This window comes from Eumetopias jubatus, unplaced genomic scaffold, assembly GCF_037043125.1.
Source record: "Eumetopias jubatus isolate StellerSeaLion01/CBP00866 unplaced genomic scaffold, mEumJub1_p1.0 scaffold_13, whole genome shotgun sequence".
In the NCBI taxonomy this organism is placed as follows: Eukaryota; Metazoa; Chordata; class Mammalia; order Carnivora; family Otariidae; genus Eumetopias; species Eumetopias jubatus.
In genome coordinates, this window is record NW_028274819.1 from 3,312,570 (window position 1) to 3,331,899 (window position 19,330).

The 19,330-nt window shown below is 57.2% G+C and overlaps 1 protein-coding gene across 13 annotated transcripts in view; it reads left to right on the forward strand.

Moving 5' to 3' along the window:
* SHANK2 (SH3 and multiple ankyrin repeat domains 2) overlaps window positions 1–15,630 on the forward strand; it is a 427,977-nt gene extending 412,347 nt beyond the window's left edge. For 6 of the 13 annotated variants that reach the window (XM_088018088.1, XM_088018082.1, XM_028118280.2 and 3 more), the window contains 4 exons: window positions 670–781; window positions 1,651–1,671; window positions 3,058–5,467; window positions 15,060–15,630. In XM_088018088.1, coding sequence (XP_087874214.1) covers window positions 670–781; window positions 1,651–1,671; window positions 3,058–5,467; window positions 15,060–15,630 — 3,114 coding nt within the window. The remainder of the gene's footprint in view (window positions 1–669; window positions 782–1,650; window positions 1,672–3,057; window positions 5,468–15,059) is intronic. The other 7 variants (XM_088018083.1, XM_088018085.1, XM_088018087.1 and 4 more) reach the window with 2 other exon arrangements.
* Window positions 15,631–19,330: the final 3,700 nt, after the last annotated feature.

Genomic DNA, 19,330 nt, shown 5'->3' on the forward strand with positions numbered 1-19,330 from the left:
CCTGCCTCCCGGGCCCTGACACCCTCCAGCCCAGCCTCGGGTCCCAGAGAGCCAGGCAGATGCCCCAAGCCCAGGGGAGATGGGGTGGGTAGGAAGACCCTCTGGGGTCTGAGCACAAGATGCACAAGAGCTTGCACCCATTTCCCCCAGACTCGGGAGTCCCCCTCCGATGCCATGGTGGGGGGGGGGGGGGCGGCAAGCCGGCAGCCCCGTGCAGGGAAGTGGCAGGTTGGGTGGGGGCTGCACAGGAATCTGCTTCCTAAGTGAAGGCGGTAAGCCCTAGGTTCCTGCTGGGCCGGCCTACCAGCAGCTGGCTCACTCACACCAGCACCTGGCCTGTGGAGGAAGACAGAGGCTCCTGCTCCACCAGCCTCTGGGTGCGTTCCCCTACACAGCAATGGCCCTGGCCCCCTCTCTCGGGCTGGTTGGCCAGACCACGGCTCAACCGATAGGGCATTTAGAGGGCAGGAGCCAGTGAGCAATGTTCAGGGAGAGCCTCTTCTGGGTCCTTGAAGCTGGTGCATCCTGTTAGCCTCGGCTGCTGGGAGCAGCACGGGAAGCCGGGTGACAGGTGCCTGCTGCCCAGGGCTGCTGTGACACCCCCTGGGCCTGGTGGCCACAGGTGGTGCTGGTCGGGGCCCACCTCACTCTGGGCTCTCTGGTTTGCAGTCCGTGTATGAACGACAGGGGATCGCCGTGATGACACCCACGGTTCCCGGGAGCCCAAAAGGCCCTTTTCTGGGCCTCCCCCGAGGTACGATGCGAAGGCAGAAATCAATAGGTAAGAAGCATGGCCTGTACCCACAGAGATTGCCCCTGGCTCTCAGAGAAGTCCTCAGAGCCCCCAGGCAGAGCCACCCCCGAGGCCCACCCACCGGGGGCCTCCGAATGCCCCAGCAGACTGGAACCCTTCTAACCTGCTGGAACAAAATCCAGCCTTGCAAGCACGTCATCTGTGCTAACACCAGCAGGGTGAGAGGGCACGTGTCAGGAGGGAGGCAGAGGGCAGACCGGGGTGGTCCGGGAAGCCCCCTCCCTTGCCCCCATGGGGATCAGAGTGGCAGGTGGAGGGGGTCCCCTGCTCAGTGCAATCCCCACGTTACCCACATTGCCCGGAATGAAACTGCCACGTTTCACAGGGCAAGCCAGCCTGGTGGACACACTTCCGAGGGTGGTGGGGCCGGGTTCTAGAACTCGGACAAACCAATGTACGGTGTGTTGTGGAAAGTTGCATACCTCCTTGTTAATGTCCCAGTGACACCTACTGACGTTTCCAGGCGAAGTGACTGTGAGCCTGCCAGGCAGCCCCTTTGTGAGATACTCCAGCACTGTCTTTACCACGTAAATTCTCAGAGGAGCTGGGCCAGTGAAGGGACACCGGCGGACCCAGCCATCCCAGGCTGGCCCTTGGGGAACACCACGGGGTGACTTCTGAAAGTACCCCCTACACTGCTGTTTGGGGGCCTGGCTCCTTTGTCAGTGTGAGGTGGCTCACAGCAGTGACTAGACGGTAGTGACCCTGGTGGAGGTGCCATCTGGCTCCTGAAACCCGCCCTCCCAGGCGCGCAGGGCCACTGCAGACTAGCGGAGACGCCATATTGGGTCCCTGGCTCTGTACCTGGTTAATAACAATTGATTTCCTCCTGTCAGACAGCAGAATCTTTCTATCAGGTTAGTGAACCTTATGGTTTGGAATCTGTGATCTGAATGCAACCCCTGTTCTTACTCTATAAGGTGTATTCTTAAATTATTACTCCTTGGGAACATCGCTGTCAGGCAACTCACGTGTAGCAAATGGTCAAGAGGAAGGCCTTTTAGCAATCCGTCTGTTTGATGCCCAAATACCCTCCCACAGGAGTACGTTAAATTGAGAATACCCTTATCGAATGGAAATTTTCATTGGAATAAATTATTGTAGTTTGTCCTAAAAGTTGTTTTTGATTCAAAGCAATTCATTCTGTTACCTCTTTGAGCCCCTGCATGACCCCAGTGTGAGACCCGAGTCCCTCCCACCTGTCTGTGTCTGTGTCTGCTTCCCATTTCCTGGAGTGCCTTCTGTTGATGTTTCGATATCTCAGACCATCGGAAAGAGTCTGTAAGCCCTACCCAATCGACCCACACAGAGGAGCCAGGCCCAGCGAGGCCAGGCGTCCACCATCACCACACCAGGCCCCTCGGCACATTCACACCCAACAGGCACTGCTTCACTAGGTCAGGTCCTGGGGCACGGCCTGACTTTGTGCCAAGTCAGCCAAATGCTGACCCGGGTTAGTGGTGACAGTGGAAAGCGCCTGGCCCCTCAGCCCAGCCCAGAGGGCCTTAGGACCCGGGGAGTTTCCTGAGGCCAGTGGCCCAGGGTTTGCTCTGGAAGCTGCTCCTGGCTGGGGTTGGTATCTTGCGTTAAAGAGCAGTCTGGGCCCCATCCCCTCAGGGGCGTGCTGAAGAGCCAGAAGGGCCTTCTCTGCCTCACAGCCGTTCTCCTGAGGGAGCGCCAACACCCTCAAGCCACCAGTCCCCTGGCGACCAGGCTCCTGTCACACAGGCGAGGCCAGCTCTCACGCCCCCGCAGCAGCAGCCCCGCCCACGTCACATGGGCCTGGCCTCTGATGGGCAGCACGGCCCCCAGGTGCCAGAAACAGCCCCAGGGCCCTGGCCGATCCTGACAGGACAGATGTGTGCTGACCCAGCCCAGCCCCAGGGTGTGTTCACGCACGCCCACGTGATCACACGCAGCTCGTGGCCCCGGGCACCTGCCCGGCCTCGCACGTGCCTCCCACCCGCTGCTGTGGGCACTGCATGCAGAACATCTCGATAGCACGCACCCGATGCCTCCGAGCACCTCTTTTTTTTCTTTCCTTTCCCTGTTTTTTGTCTTTTCCTGGGGGGGGGGCTCGGATAGGGCACGTAAGCTCTTGGCGTGGTGGCTTGTGCTGTGTTCCGTGAACAAGTGTGCACCGTGGTTCATTGTGCTTGTGCAGACGTAGCGTGTCACACAAACCTAGGAGCTTGGTGGGGCGTGTCACGGCTTAAAACTTAAGCCTGCCTTCTCCTTTGCAGGAATAACGGAGGAAGAGCGGCAATTTCTGGCCCCTCCGATGCTGAAGTTCACCAGAAGCCTGTCCATGCCGGACACTTCCGAGGACATCCCCCCCCCACCGCAGTCCGTGCCCCCGTCCCCCCCGCCCCCGTCCCCCACCACCTACAACTGCCCCAAGTCCCCAACGCCGAGAGTCTACGGGACCATCAAGCCGGCGTTCAATCAGAACTCCGCTGCCAAGGTGCCCCCCGCGGCTCGCTCGGACACAGTGGCCACGGTGATGAGGGACAAGGGGATGTACTACCGGCGGGAGCTGGACCGCTACTCCCTGGACTCCGAGGACCTCTACAGCCGCAGCGCTGCCGCCCAGGCCAACTTCCGCAACAAGAGGGGCCAGATGCCGGAAAACCCATACTCGGAGGTGGGGAGGATTGCGAGCAAAGCCGTGTACGTCCCTGCCAAGCCCGCCCGGCGGAAGGGCATGCTGGTGAAGCAGTCCAATGTGGAGGACAGCCCTGAGAAGACGTGCTCCATCCCCATCCCGACCATCATCGTGAAGGAGCCCTCCACCAGCAGCAGCGGGAAGAGCAGTCAGGGCAGCAGCACGGAGATCGACCCGCAGGCCCCCGAGCAGCCAGGCCAGCTGCGGCCCGACGACAGTCTGACCGTCAGCAGCCCCTTCGCCGCCGCCATCGCCGGGGCCGTCCGCGACCGGGAGAAGCGGCTGGAAGCCAGGAGGAACTCCCCGGCCTTCCTCTCCACGGACCTGGGGGACGAGGATGTGGGTCTGGGGCCACCCCCCTCCCGGGTGTGCTCCTCCAACTTCCCCGAAGAGGTCGGCTTCAGCGAGGAGGAAAGCGCTGAGCCACTGTCACTGCCCACCTTGGGGGCACCACCCAGGGAGCCTGAGAACCACTTGGTGGGTGGCGGTGAGGCTGCAGCTCAGGGGGAGGCCGGCAGGCCGCTGAATTCCACACCCAAAGCCAAGGGCCCCGAGAGCAGCCCCACTGTGCCCCCCAAGAGCAGCAGCGTGGCCGGCCCTGAGAATTACGTCCACCCGCTCACAGGCAGGCTGCTGGACCCCAGCTCCCCGCTGGCCCTGGCGCTGTCTGCAAGGGACCGAGCCATGAAGGAGTCCCAACAGGGCCCCAAGGGGGAGGCCCCCAAGGCCGACCTCCACAAACCTCTCTACATCGATACCAAAATGCGGCCCAGCGTGGAAGCAGGCTTCCCCCCGGTCACCAGGCAGAACACGCGGGGGCCCCTGAGGCGGCAGGAGACCGAGAACAAGTACGAGACGGAGCTGGGCAAGGACCGGAAGGGCGAGGACAAGAAGCACATGCTCATCAACATCGTGGACACGTCCCAGCAGAGGTCAGCCGGCCTGCTGATGGTCCACACCGTGGACGCAGCCACCACCGACCACCGGCTGCAGGAAGAAGAAGAGAAAGCCGATGTGGAGGCCCAGCCGGACCACTCGCTGCCCGAGGTGCCAGAAGGCACTCCCGAAACCGAAGGTGCTTTACAGATCTCCGCCAGCCCCGAGCCCGCCGCCACCGTGCCCGGCAGGACCGTTGTGGCGGCGGGCTCCGTGGAGGAGGCGGTGATTTTGCCATTCCGCATTCCTCCTCCCCCTCTGGCATCCGTGGATCTGGATGAGGATTTTATTTTTACAGAGCCATTGCCTCCCCCCCTGGAATTTGCAAACAGTTTTGATATCCCCGATGACCGCATCGCTTCTGTCCCCGCTCTCACGGACCTGGTCAAGCAGAAGAAACAGGATGCCTCCCCGTCCCCTTCGTTGAACCCCAGCCAACCAGCCAACTGTGCAGACAGCAAGAAGCCGGCTGGCCTTTCCAACTGCCTGCCTGCCTCATTCCTGCCGCCCCCCGAGAACTTTGACGCGGTCACGGACTCTGGGATCGAGGAGGTGGACAGCCGGAGCAGTAGCGACCACCATCTCGAGACGACCAGCACCATCTCCACAGTGTCCAGCATGTCCACCCTGTCTTCTGAAGGCGGGGAGAGCGTGGACACCTGCACAGTCTATGCAGATGGGCAAGCATTTACGGTCGACAAGCCCCCAGTACCTCCGAAGCCAAAAGTGAAGCCCATAATTCCCAAAAGCAATGCACTTTATCAGGACGCGCTAGTGGAGGAGGACGTGGACAGCTTCGTCATCCCTCCCCCGGCACCCCCGCCGCCACCGGGCAGCGCCCAGCCTGGGGCCACGAAGGTGACGCCGCCAAGGACCTCCAAGTTGTGGGGGGACGTCTCCGAGGTCAGAAGCCCAATTCGCTCGGGCCCGAAGGCAAACGTGATCAGTGAGTTGAACTCAATCCTGCAGCAAATGAACCGAGAGAAATCAGCAAAGCCAGGGGAAGGATTGGATTCACCCACAGGAACCAAGCCTGCCGGCCTCACGCCAAGGTAAGTCCCGCAGTTGGTGTAGACGCAGACTGCCCTGTGCCGGCTTTCCTGCCTCGTCCAGTCAGGGCCGACCAGGAAAGGCCCTTGGGGAGCAGCCAGAGCAGACGTGACGAGGGGACTCCATAACGCCTTTGTGCTGGCCGCACCTGTTGCACCCCACCCTCCTGGACTCCGGCACAGCAAAGTGCACACGCTGCAGACATCCTGGCAGGAGGCGGCACTCCCCAAGTGAAGACCTGTAGTGAAATGCAGCCACACAAGGCCAGCCCCGCTGTGGCTTCCAGAGAGGAGCTCTGGTCCCTGTCGTTCCATGTCCTGCAAACCTTTGCCAGGACCCCCTGTAAGGTCATCCTGGAGCCTCGCAGAAGCCAAAACTGAGCTCTGCCAAGCTGGTTGCAGGGAGTAGCTATGCCAAAGGAGAGCGAGTGGGTCGGTGGCGCGTGTGTGAACGTGTGGTTAAGTGTGCATGGATCCTTCTCGCTTCCCTCGGTCACTGACGGGTTGGAGAGCTGGGGAAGGTGCCAGGTTGTGGCTTCACTAGTGAGCTCAAAGGGAAATGCCCCCCTCCCCGCCCCCGCCAGCCCAGCAGGCAGGCATCACGGAAGAGGGCATTCACATCTGCCGGGGGTGACCATTCACGGTTTCACGCAGCATTCACGGTGCTGCTGTTGTAGCTGAGGGTAGAATACGAGGGGTCACTTCTGACCGGAGCCAGAAGGCTCTGGCGAGGCATGCCATGCTCTACAGCAGGCCCCTCGCTCTCCACCTAGAGCTTTGGGGTGATTCTCACCAGAGCGGTTTGCTCCCCCAGACCCTCACCGTGCTGGGCGTTCTTCCCCGTGACGCAACTCCGTTCACTATCCCGCACGGCTGTTCCTTGGCCTCCCGCACTGCTGTCCGCTTCCAGATCTCGTCGCTTTGGCTAACGAGTCTTCGTGCTCCCTCTGGACAGGCGTTTGACTCAAACGTTTCAGTCCGTTAACCAGCGACACCCCCTGTGGTTGGACCTGCAGAGGCGGGCCGCGAGCCAGTTTTCCCAGTTACCCTTTAGTGTGGATGTAAATAAATTACTCGGATGGCTCCCAGTACACTCAGAGAAATGACGACCGACCAGCCTTGGTAGAGAGAAGCAGGACGGCACTCCATCCACTAAATGTGACATTCAGATAATACCTCCAGTTGAAAACAAAGTCTGCAAAAAGTCACCATTTCTGGGGGACATCTGCACCTGCATACCTACAAATATTATATACTCAAACGTCTGAAAGGAAAATCTTAAAACTGGCCCGTTTTGCCCTTTCCCTGTATGTGAGAATACAGTTCTTTGCTGCTACATCACGTGAAAGAACAAGAAAGAAGATGCTTTCTCTTCAGTGCTTCACATTTTACAGAACCCTGGCCCATGAGTGCAGGGGAACAGGTACTGATTGGACCCCTTCCCCACAGGTGGGAAGCAGGGCGCTGAGTGGCTGGATACCATGCGCAGCGGGAGACCGAGCCAGGACTCAGGCTGAGGGCCTGGCCTGCCACTTCCCCTCGTTGCCCGTGTCTGAGCTCGGTAGAGTCTGAAGGGATGACTCAAGAGCTGCTCAGGGCCTAAGACCTGCTGCCCCGAGCCCTCCCACCCCAATCCAGGGGCCTCTGGATTGCTCGCCACCTCCACTCCCTTCCCAACTGGGTGAGCTCCTGGGGGCGCGGGGAGAGTGGGTGTCAAGCTGCATGTGTCCCGAGGGCTTCCCCGCCTGCATTTCCCTCGGTGGGAGGGGCCTCAGAGCGGACGTCACCTGGCAGAATCCTGTTGGATTTCTCGAGAGCAGCGGCAGGACCACCTCCAGGCGATGCTCAGATGCCAAGAACAGCCACCTCCGGTCTGTTCTGTTATTTATAACCCAGTTCACTTACAATGAGAACATCAGCCGACATCTCTCGAGGCCTCCCCAAACGCTAGGCACCACGCCCCACAGGCACCACTGATGCAGGGCCTGCCATTATTTCCCGTGTGCACATGACCAGACTGAAGGTCAGAGAGGTGGACAGGTGGCCAGGGGTACCCTGCCAGAAGGCCGAGACCCAACTTCCGACCCAGGGAGCATCTCAGGGTTCCACTCCTGAGCTGTTGCAGGAGCCAGGGATCAGCCCGGGAGGAAGGGGCGGCTGCCCAAGCTGTCGGCAGGGCTGAGATCGCCGAAGGCAGGCCGTCCCCAGGCCTTGGTGGCTCGCCTGAGCCCAGCTGCATGCCGGAGCCCTTCTCTTTGGTGACCTGGTGGCTGACGGTAGGCCAGGCCAGTCACCAGGCAACCTCCGGCACTGCTGAGCACCCAGGGGTGGCGTCCTATTCTCGGCTCTCGGCTCAGGGTGGCACTGAGTTGGCCTGGGCATCCGATGGCCCTGAGCCCCAAGGACAAGGAGAAAGGTCATCGCCTTCAAGCGCCACACTGGGCACTCCACCAGCTACTGTGGCTTTGCTAATTTCACAGCCTCACCGGGCAAAGCCCGAAGCAGATGTCAGCTGTGGCCACGAGGCTGCTGACAAGGGTGAGGTGGGTGACAGCTGCTGGGCCGCAACCCGAGGTGGGGCTGGCCTGCCCCCTTGCACGCACATGTGCCCCGGGGGCAAGCCTCTCCTTTGCTGGGTCTTGCCTTGGTTGACAGGCCCGGGTATTTGCCCATTTGGAGATCAACTGCCAGGGTGGCTCCCTGCTACTTTTAAATGCATCCAGGAGCTCCGGCTGGGAGTGGCCCTGGGCAGTGTGAGGCGTGGACCTGCACGCAGGGCACCGTCCTGGGGAGAAGCAAAGGCGTTTCTCTAGGGAGAACGAAAAGCGACCACATGCATAAATCCTCTCTCCACAGAAACTGTTTCAATCGCCCAAGAGAGCTTGAGTGTTGGAGCTCACCCCTTTGGGGTTACCTGCCCCCTTGGGTGCTGCTCAGCAACGGAGGTGAGACTCTTCACTTCTCACCAGAGCCCAGGGTGGGACAAGACCCTCGCTCACCCCCGGACATGAAATTTGACCTGAGCCACGCAGCTCCTGTCTGTTCCCCCAAATCAGAGAGGACTCGGGGTCTGGAAGTGTCTTGACTACAAATACACTGGCAAGAACACCGTCGAGCAGCTTGCCTGAGTACCAACGTTGGAGGTGCCTCCTCGGCCCCATCTGAGAACACCCCACTAAGGAAGGAGCCACCAGGCAGCTCTGGGGAAAGCCTGGTTTCTCCAAGAAGTGACCTCATACTTGAAGAGAGTGTCAGTCTGGGTCACAGCAAAGCAATCTGTGGTCTGAGGGCGTCTGCGAGGAGTCTGCAGAGCCCCAGCCCTTCCCAGGAAGCTCACGGTCAGGCAGATGGCCAGCCACACTGCCCTTAGAACAGCGCGGGTAAAGGCACTCCACGGCTGCAAGGATGTCCTTCCCATGCACGGGCTTTTTCCTCTTCAAAGCCCTTTGGTGCTACGACCCCTGAGGATTTCGTGGCATTGGAAGGCTCTGCAGGAGTGCTTTTCTCCCCATTGTGGAGCACTTGATGGTTTGCTTGAAGTCACGTGGCCCAGTGTGCCCCCCCACACACTCTAGGGCACAGATGGGAAGCTGATGGGACACTCCATCCTTGAGCCTGGAAACCCAGCCTGGCCCAGGGCCTCCTGAGTCCCCTGGCCGGGAGTCCCTGAGCTGCTGTTTTGTAGGAGCCCAGGGCCAGGCCTGAGGGTGGAGAGCAGCAGGAGAGATACACAGCCACAGAGGCCTGGGCCCTTGGAAGCTGGGCAGCAGACGCAGAGTTGTCGATGACCTCTCCCGTGCCAGGTGCTGCGCTGAGCCTCGGGACTCATCCCCAAACTGGAACACATTCCAGGTGTCTCCTCCATTGGGGAGCTGTACTCTCAAGGGGGAAAATGGACAAGTAGTAATGAACAAACCCAAAACGCACCAAGTGATACAAAGGAACAGGGATGTGTTCACAAGTCCGAGGCAACATGGACAGGAAGGAGGTGACAGTCCTTAAGGAAGTGACCTCTGAATGACCAGAAATAAAGCCAGACGTGCAGAAAATCAGGAGTGGAGCATGCCAGGCATGGGGACAGCGTATACAAAGCCTAGAGGCCAGAAAATGCCTTCCATGCCAAGGGAGGGCTGGCAGACCTCGGGGTGGAGAGGGAGAGCGGGACTGTGTGCGTCCCGCAAGAGGGCAGCCGTCCCAGGCTTCGCGTGATCCGACCTCCATGTCACGGTTACCGGCAGCCGTCCAGTGCAGCAGCTCTCAGGGTGGAACAGGTGCCCTTCACTGGCTGCGGCAGGGTCCGCGTGCGAGGCCAGGGGGCCTGCGCTCTGCAGACCAAGGGGCAGATTCGGAGGCCAAGGGCCTAAGGAACCCAGAACGGCACCTCCGCTTGCCTGACTTCCATGCTTTGGCAGCCCAGACAACCGAGACATCCCTTCCAGAGCAAGACAGACGCACTGCTCTATGTCCAGCAAGGCCACGGCCGCGGAGAGTCAGTCTTGTTTTCACCCTGCGTGTGCTGGGGTAGCAAGCAGTGGACATACACTTGTGGGGGTCTCCCTTCTGCTTCCGTCCAGACGGCATGACATCAGATGGACCCCAAGGCCCCTCTAGGTTACCCAGCTCTTCTTGGCCCGGCCTCCACCTCCCGGCTCAGAGGAGGAGAGCCATCCTCCTGAGGCCCCGCACAGCTGGCCCCCTGCATCCGCCCTCTCCTGACCAGTGCCTCCAGCGCCTCCCTGGCTCTGCAGTATTATCCTGAGAGCCTCCTGGCTTTAAAATAAATCAGTCTGGGTTGTTAAAAAATTACCTCCGCCCAGGTGGTCCCAGAGCATGGACTTCAAAGCCGACAAGAGAAGCTGCCGAACGGCATTCCCTTAACCTCGACGCCGTCACGGGTCATGGGGATTTTACCATTTCACAGCCCCCAACTGAAATGGGAAGGCGATGTCAGTGAATGGAAGGGTAGATAATTGGGTGAGCACTATGCCCAGGAGATCGTGGAATTTGCTCTTGGTGTGTTTTCTTGTAGACAGTATTCGAGGAGGGTTATTCCAGTCCGGCTACAGCCTTTCCCCATGATCACAGGTGTGGTTCTTAGGTTCTCACTTGCCCGTCCGGATGTTAGGATCGGTCGGCAGGAGCACGTCAGGGGGTGAATGCTGCTCCCTGAAAACGGGATGCCTTCTTGACCTGCTTGGATGTGAACGTTCTGGCAGGAGGACCCCGGCTCCTGACAGACCCAAGGTGCCCACCCACGCTCCCAGTCACTTAACGTGCCAATCGGGCCACAAGCTAAACAGTACCCGCCCACCATTCGGGCAACCATGACACCACACACCGACTGTGGGCCTAGGCCCCCGATGGTGCTCAGGGCTCATGGCGGCCATGAGGACTAGGTGTCAGAGGCACAAACACACCCCAGGCGTGGAGCCAGGGAGACACAGGGTAGTGCTCAGGCCTTAGGCAGGCGTGGGAATGACTCGGTTGCCCTCCCCACCTCCCGTCCCAGGGCCACTTCATAAGAGCACTTCGGCAATAAGTGCCATGTCCACATGAGACGGGTTCCTCACGAGAAGGCCCTGGTAACTGAGACACAGAGGTGGGGCCGGTCACCCTGGGACAGTCTGGTGCCAAATGAGTTCAGAGCCTCTGCCCCAGCTCGCGTGCGGGACGACACAGCTCACCGGTGTCACCGAGCAGCCTCTAGCCCACATTCAGTGGCTGTTCAAGAGCCAGATGGAATCTGTAAACACACTGAAAAAGCCACTTGAATCTGCCTTCCCCCACCCCAGTGAACTGGTTCTGGCTAATGAAATAACGACGCATCTCTGAGAGTGTCAGCTCTCAATTCTTGTTTTAATTCGTTTTCCATATGGATTTGATTTAAAAAGGCAGCCTAAAGAGCGCTGATCCAGGAGAGGGTGTGTGCATGTGCGTGTGTCTGTGTTCTAAATCAGGGCGACAGATTCCTGCGTGTTCCACCCGGGAACCCAGTGGTTGCTTAGCAACGTACCAATCTCTACAGCCAGGAGGATCCAGTGAATAATGTCAGCGTGATGAACCGAGAGGAATCAAGCTACCGAGAAGGAGGGCAGGATGGGCCAGCCCGGGGAGGGCCTTCGCTCTGCTTCTCAGGCTCTCTGGTTACTCTTTTCCACGGCGACTTTCCGCTGGCCCCAAGCGCGCGGCCAGATCTGGCACCCTCCCCCATGATCAGTTGCCGGGCTCTCGGCTCACGGTGGAGACTTGAAGCAAAGCACAAGTACCCGCGGGGCGCCTGCCCCCACCAGGAATGTTGACTTAGGCTTGCCAAGCTGCAGAAGACAAAGGACAGACGGCCTGGGAGCCCTCGTCAGGGTCTTAGCAACGAGCTGTTCCTCTGAGGACTTCGGGCACAGGCTCATGTCCCCCCAATGCTGTGATCCTCGCTTTCTCACCAGGCTCTCCCTGGATAATTTCCTTCACGTTCACGTTGTCCCAAGCCAGAGAAGGCAGGGGCGTGAGTTTCCCATTCTAAACAGGAAAGCGACGCCCGTATTCATCTTCTGTCCTGGCCAGCGAGGCGGACTGCCCACTCCGCCTGCCGCCTCGGCCAAAAGGGAACCAGCCTCAGGAGATGCTCAGCCAACATCTGTATCCCCGCTTTCATTTCAGCCATTGAAAGAAAGCTGCTTTTTTAATTTTAATTAATTTTGCAGTGTTGTCTCAAGCCATTCCATTCTGTCATTTTCATGTGCTCTCGTGATGGGTGTTCACAGAAGAGGGTCATGCTGAACAGAAGTAAGTGCCACTCACAAAACTGCCTTGATTTCTGGTGTGTGCTGTTCCCCCTTCTCCCCCGCCCACCAGTGTGTGCGGAAAGCCTGCTCTTTGTTTCCAGCAACAAACACAGCTGCCTGCAAGGCTTTCCTTTTTCAAAAAAAAAAAAAAACAACCATCCCAGCTACCTGGAAACAGTCGGATGGCCACCCTCTGGCTCGGAGGTGCCCGCTGTTCAGTGTGGCCCGGGCTTGGGGGATCCTTCCCTGACTGTGCTGCCCTGGTGGGTCACCCAGAGTCAGGGACATGGGCACTGTCACCATGCAGTGTCACCTCTAGAAAAAGCACATCAGGACTGTTACTACAAAGCAACAGCTGAGCAAAGATGCTCTTGTAGATTTACCCACTTTACAAAAAACTTGTCTCTTCCCCAAAGGTTCTAGGCCCTAATGAACAACTCAGATCACCTCTGGATGGAGCGGCTTTGCGCCTACTCAACCACCTTAGCTTAATTGTTGTATCAAAGCAGAACCAATGAGTCTTCCCAAAACAGAGGTGCCCCAGCGCCGTGGAGCAGGCACAGGGAGGGCACGGGCCACCTTGATGGACACTCCACGGCACTCCCCGCCAGCGCACGCTTCGGCCCAAGCTGGAAGTGGAGTGGGTCTTCCGATCCTACTTGAGCAGCAGAACGTGCAGCTTTCCCCTTAAACCCTTGCTGCTCCACCCCTCTCTCAAGAACCTGATCTAGGTCCCAGAGGTGCTGGCTCCCCGTCCCTACAGCTTGCACCATCGGGGCTCCTACTTCTGGATTTGGAGTAACCGAGCCTGGCAGTGGTGGAGGGGCTGCCTTTACCGGCCAGTATAACCAGTACACCAGTAACCGGCACCCAAAGCCCCGGAGGTTCTTGACGGAAGTCTCCTGTTTGTACCAGATCCCACCCGGGGCACGTGGCCCTCCAGGAAGCTACATGGGGACACTCTGGGGGTGGCTGTCCCTGGCCCAGTCGCATCCACCTGCCCCTGGCAGTGCTTGTGTCAGGATCGAAGTGCGAGTCCACCCAGGCCCCTCTACATCTGCTGCTTCCACACCCCGTCCTTGAAGCAGCTGAGCCTGCCATCCGGTGCACAAGTGTCACGAGCTTGGAGACACGCAGGTAGCTGACATGACATGTGGGTGCTTGTACCCACATATCAGCGGCAGAGAAAACACACAGCAGCAAAGAAAAGCCAGGGAGAAGACGGGCCGACTGGGCCTCGTGCCCAGCTCACCCTTCCGTGTACAGAGCCCCCCCCATCCCTGTCCTTGTCCATTTTCATCACCCACCATGGCAGCACCTGTGCGGCTCCTCACGCACTCCTGAACACACCCTACCCCGACTCTCCCCACTTGGGAGGGAGAGGAGCCCATTTCACGTATGAAGACATGGAGACTCACAGGCTAAAACGTGCCTACGCTGGTGTTAGGTGGAGCCAGGCTTCATACATCTTAAGTCCAAATCCTGAGGAGGAACCCATAGTAGGAGGGATCCTTCCGGAAGGGGGTGGGTGGTCGGTCCACATTCACATGAATGAGCCCAAAAGACAAGAAACACACAACTACTCTTGCCACCTCCCCTGTTGGCTGTGGCTTTGTTGGGCTGGGAGCATGGATACGCCTTCCACTTGGGGACAGTAGAGAAGAGCATGAACCAGGGCCCAGAGGCGTGGCTGTTCTCTGTATGTGGCTGGAAAGCCTCCCGTGGGCCTTGTCCAGACCCCGGGAGGGGGCCCTGTGCAGGTGAGCACAAAGACCAGAGACTTCCCTGGCACTGAGATGCAGTCTCCTCCCCTCAGGTCATCCAGCGTCTCCTTGAGGCCCGTAAAGGCCGAGCTTCAGAGGCGCAAGTGTACCCCACTCCAACCCCTCGGGCTTCACCTGCCTGGCCAGAGCAGGAAGGACATGGGGGACTCCCAAGGACTCCCCTGGCCACTTGGGAGAAGGGGGTTCCTTTCAGATTTCTGCTTTTTGGTGAGGATCGTACCTACCGACACTGAGCTTCCCACACTGCCTTCATGTGGGGAGAGAAAACACATTGGCGCGCCCACTCCATTCTGCAATCAAATGGCCCCGCCGACACTGGACCCAAAGTCGCAGCAGTTCTGGGTTTAGCCCCCTGGGTCAGTACAGACTGCACTCTAGCAAGTTACTCCTTGTTCTCAGGGTCCGTGGATGGTTTCTTCAAACCCTGAGTGCCCCCAAGTAGGTGTGGGGCTTCCCACTCACTGCAATAGGACCAGCCTGCAAGGGACCCTTCCCTGCACTTGTCCTTTCAAGCAGAAAAGCCCAAGGCCTGACAGGCAGTTAAGAGGGAGGGTCTCTCCCCAAGGGTGTTCTTCCTTCTACGTGCCGAAACGGAGGCAAAAGCTGCCCTTTGCTTATGCTGGTGATGTACTGGTGACATCACCAGACATGTCTCACCCAGGGAGCCGGACCTTGTTCAGGTCCCGTCCTCAAGTCTTTGAGTGAGCCCTTAAAAGTGCCTCCCGGGCCGCCCCGCTCTGGCCCTCCCTGCTCACCTGGTGCAGGTGCAGGCGCCCCCACCCGGCAGCCACCCCCTCGAGGGGCCAGGTGAGTGGGCCGCCTTGGTGTGCTGTGGCTTCTTCTCAGAACTCTGCCTCCTGCCCCCTTCTGCCCTGCCCCGGTCCTAGCATGGCAAGTCGTCCACTCACTGCCAGTGAGGCTGCCCCTAGAGTGTCTTCCCCCCCCCCCAGCCTCGCCCAACCTTGGCGGTCTGCATCCCGTTGACCCATGTCGTGACGCGGCTTGTGATACTTGTCTCTGTTGCCGTTTCAGAAGTCCAGAGGTCATGAGCACCGTCTCAGGTACGCGGAGCACGACGGTGACCTTCACGGTTCGCCCGGGGACCTCGCAGCCCATCACTCTGCAGAGCCGGCCCGCAGACTTTGAGAGCAGGACCTCAGGAACAAGACGTGCCCCGAGTCCTGTGGTGTCGCCAACAGAGCTGAGCAAAGAGATCCTGCCTGCCCCCCTCTCCGCTGCTGCTGCCGCTCCTTCTCCCACTCTCTCAGAGGTCTTTAGCCTTCCAAGCCAGCCCCCGTCCGGGGACCTGTTTGGCTTGAACCCGGCGGGACGCAGCAGGTCGCCATCCCCCTCGATACTGCAACAGCCAATCTCAAATAAGCCTTTTACAACTAAGCCTGTGCACCTGTGGACAAAACCAGACGTGGCGGATTGGCTGGAAAGTCTAAACTTGGGTGAGCATAAAGAGACCTTCATGGACAATGAGATTGACGGCAGTCACCTACCAAACCTTCAGAAGGAAGACCTAATAGATCTTGGGGTGACTCGGGTCGGGCACCGGATGAACATAGAAAGGGCTTTGAAACAGCTGCTGGACAGATAAGGGTGGCTGCTCTTTACCTTTACAGACTTCTTGTTATAAGTAGAGATGGGCTTCTACTGAAATATTTGGGCGGCCAAGCACAGTCTGTGAGCACCAACCCCATTCCATGGGTTTGTCTCCTGGTACCCAAAGAAATGCCAAGTGTGTCCAGGTGTGGCTGAGCAAAGGCCTTGAAACGCCCCCACTCTCCATGTGGGCTTCACGGGCTCTTTCTGTGCAGCAGGGGACACGGGGAGGGAGTTCTACCACCACGGAAAGAGGCACAGCTTGCCTCCCAGCATGCAGGTGACCTCACTTTGCCCGGTCCCAGGGATGCCCCCGTCGATTTAGCACGGGACCCTTGCTCTTGCAGGCAGACACCAGTGTCCTCTAGATACCTCCTGAGACCTCCCTCCTCTGCTTTCCGGGCAGCTCTCACCACCCCAGGCCCGCCTCAGTCTGTGGCCTCCAGGAGGGCACTCAAAGCTCACTTGCTCCTTTCTTTCCTCTACTTTGCTTGCGGTAAGACACCCCAGACCTGTCTGTCTGGTGCCCGAAAGGTAGAGAATCTTTTTTTCCTCTGGATTCTTTACCCCATCTCCTCCTGCAATGTGCATCCGTGGTTCTCTGGCCATGAAGTTCTTGGTCGTGGTGGGGAGTCTGAATGGGATCGTGCCCAGCTTTGCTTAGCTTTCTTTCTTTATTTCTGCAAATCTATTAGCATAATTCCAAAGTGGCCAAACAGATGTCACACGGAGTTAGTCAAAGCACAAAGTCACGATTCCAAGGAGGAGGGGAGACCTGGCTATGGGAAGCAGCCAGTGTGTGGCTGCCTGGGTCCCAAGTCCCCTCCAGAGGAAGAGCAGTCAGTCATCTGCCAGGAGTGTCTCCAGGACGGTGAGAAGGGGATTCTCTGCCTTTCGCAATTCTTTTTTAAACTGAAAGTGTGTTGCATTCTGCAAAATCAGAGCAGGTGAGCGTCCACTTTAACACGAGGGTGGGACACGAGGTGAACGGTGGGCGCGTGCTGCGGTGGAGGAGACCGCATCTTCCCCGGAGCCAGGTGGGGCGCCGTGATGTCAGGTCCGAGCCCGGCCCAGGGTGAGCATCTCTGCCGAGACAGCCTCTCTGCTCTCTGAGGCCAGGGAAGATGGTACTTGGGGGCTCTCCCCCTCTGTCTCCAACTGTCCACGCAGCCCCCCAGTTTGTCTTACAACAGGCTTCCTGAGCACCCAGTGGGTACGGCGTCTAGACCGGACCCCATGCTGAGAACACACGGTGGGCTACAGGCTGAGGGTGCAGGCAGACAAACGAAGGAAGGGAAGCCAGGGAGGTTTCCCGGGCTGCGCCAGGCCCCTCTCGCAAGGCTTTCCTGAGCTGTGCCCATTCTCCTCCCTGGAGTCCCCCCCCCCCCGTAACAATACCTCCGATTTCCAAGGGAGGTTGCCACCTGCACGGGGAGCCACCGGACATCCAGCCAGGCCTCCAGCACATTCTCCCACACTTGGAAGAAACTCGAACAGCAGGTTTTGGCTTTTATTATGATTTCAGAACTAGCCTAGCCCATCTCTAATTATAAAAACACGATTTTTTTTTCCCCTTTCTTTTCTTTACGCTCACAATCAAGTGTCTGATTAGGTCTGGAACAGCTCTAGAATGAACACATAAAATTTAGCAATTTAAAATCTCTTTCTTTACTGCAAGTTTAAATAGTTGTACAGATAGTTTATAAGCACAATATTTTAAGAAAAAAAAAGTGGCTGGTCTACTAGGCAGCCTTTGTGCCACTTCAGTGCTAGAAAGTTAAAGAAAAAAAAACTTTTGTGATTTAATAACACTATTTCTGTGGAATTATAAAAGTATGACCTTTTTAAATCAACCTTATTTGGATGCATCTGAACCAGCAGAGCTGTGTTATATTTTCTATCTTTGCTAGAACTTCGTCATCGAAGGACAATTATTTCTTCAAAAGTGGTTACAATTCACAATGCAGCAGTTTCTCCAAAAACAAACACGCACCACACACATGCGTGCACACACACACACACACACACACACACACACACAGTTTTTCCAGCCACATGCCCCTGAATTGGAAACTGAGTTTTGGACCTTTCTGTGTTCCAAACCCTTCTGCAGGGCAATCTGTATTTGAATGCCCCGATCCAACGTGAAATCAATTGAACACAAAGGCGCTTCTGTCCTGTGCACCTTCCGTCTCTCAGTCGTGGGGTGCGCTGGGGACGCCACGGGTGGCCTACTGAGGCCACCTGCCGAGTGTTCAGGAAACAAAAAGGTGGTGGTTGGGCCATTATTTGTCTTCCTTTTGGTGATAGAGCAAAATTCAGTCAGTGCACCGCTCACCCTGGTTCTTCCCTCCTCTGTCTCCTGTTCAGCATTACCTCCACGCTCAGTGCCAGGCAACACGCCAGAACGAGAGGACAGGAAGGGAAGGCGCTGCTAGGTTGCCACCTGGTGGCTTTAGGTTCACTGGACTTTGGCTGCCACTCCCTTTCTTAGAGAGACGCCAAGCCACAGGCAACTAACCAGAAGCAAGCAGAGTGCAAGACAGAAAAAAAAAAGCTGGGCAGTCACTTATTTTTGCCTTGTCTTATTCTAGAAAAGTCGCAGGACCCCGCAGAACCTGCACTGACCAACAGAGTAACCCATGTTGCCAAGATGAACCCATCTCTAGCCCTATTCGATGGTGTTGCTACACAAAGCAATAGTTCCTCACTGAGATCGCCGCCCACTGTTCTCCCTCCCCGCCCCCCCTTGGACACATTAGGACCAGGCCCTATTCCATGACCTCAATGGTGGCACCCAAGTCAAACTGCTCATATAAAGATCATGTTAATACTATTCCGGGTTTCAAGATCAACTTTTGTTATCTACTGTAATTTAAATAAATTGCATTTACATGCCTAGTCTCTGTAACATTGTGTATACAAAACCAAAATCTCTCAAGATGTAAATTATGTATACCTGCCAAGACACCTTCTCCAGGGTGTCTGTGCACATTTTAAGTTAATTCATATAATATAAAATGACTCAATGTGACTGTTGATTTGCTGAACTTTACATATCACAAAGTGGATTATTTGTGGTACTTTAGTTAGTAAAATGGTGATTTTTTTTTTTTTTTCTGAGTTAACCGAACAAGCAAGCATTACCCAGGTGATCTGGCAATGACTTTGTGTGTGTGGGCCACAAATACTGATTTTTTTTTTCCATTAACGAATTTTTTTTTGTTTTTTTAGAAGCTAATATGTTTCACACTATGGTTTGTGTAACTTGTGTTCGCATTATCTGTGTTGCTGTTACTTTTGTGCTTTTATTCCTTTTAAAACTTTATTTAAAAAAAAAACAAAACAAAACAAAAAAACAAGCTCCTGTAATTTGCACTTCCTCCCGATCCTTCAATCTCTTGTATGGCAACCAAAATTCCTGTAAGAGAAATAAATATACGATTGCACTAAGGCTGTGGCTCTGATTGCACACAGTGAAAGCTGTCGGGTGGACCCGGAGCTGCCAACTTGCAGTCTGATGTAGGCGCCTCGGACACGGTCACCACTGTAGCTCCACGAGGTTGACCAGGCACCGCGTTCCCTCGAAGAGTAAGAGCCCTCCCTTTGCGGAGCTCATCCGCCCGGGCTCCCCTCCACCCGCTCCCAGGGCAGACGGAGACACGCGTGGTTTCAGAGCCGTGTGCGTGTCGGCG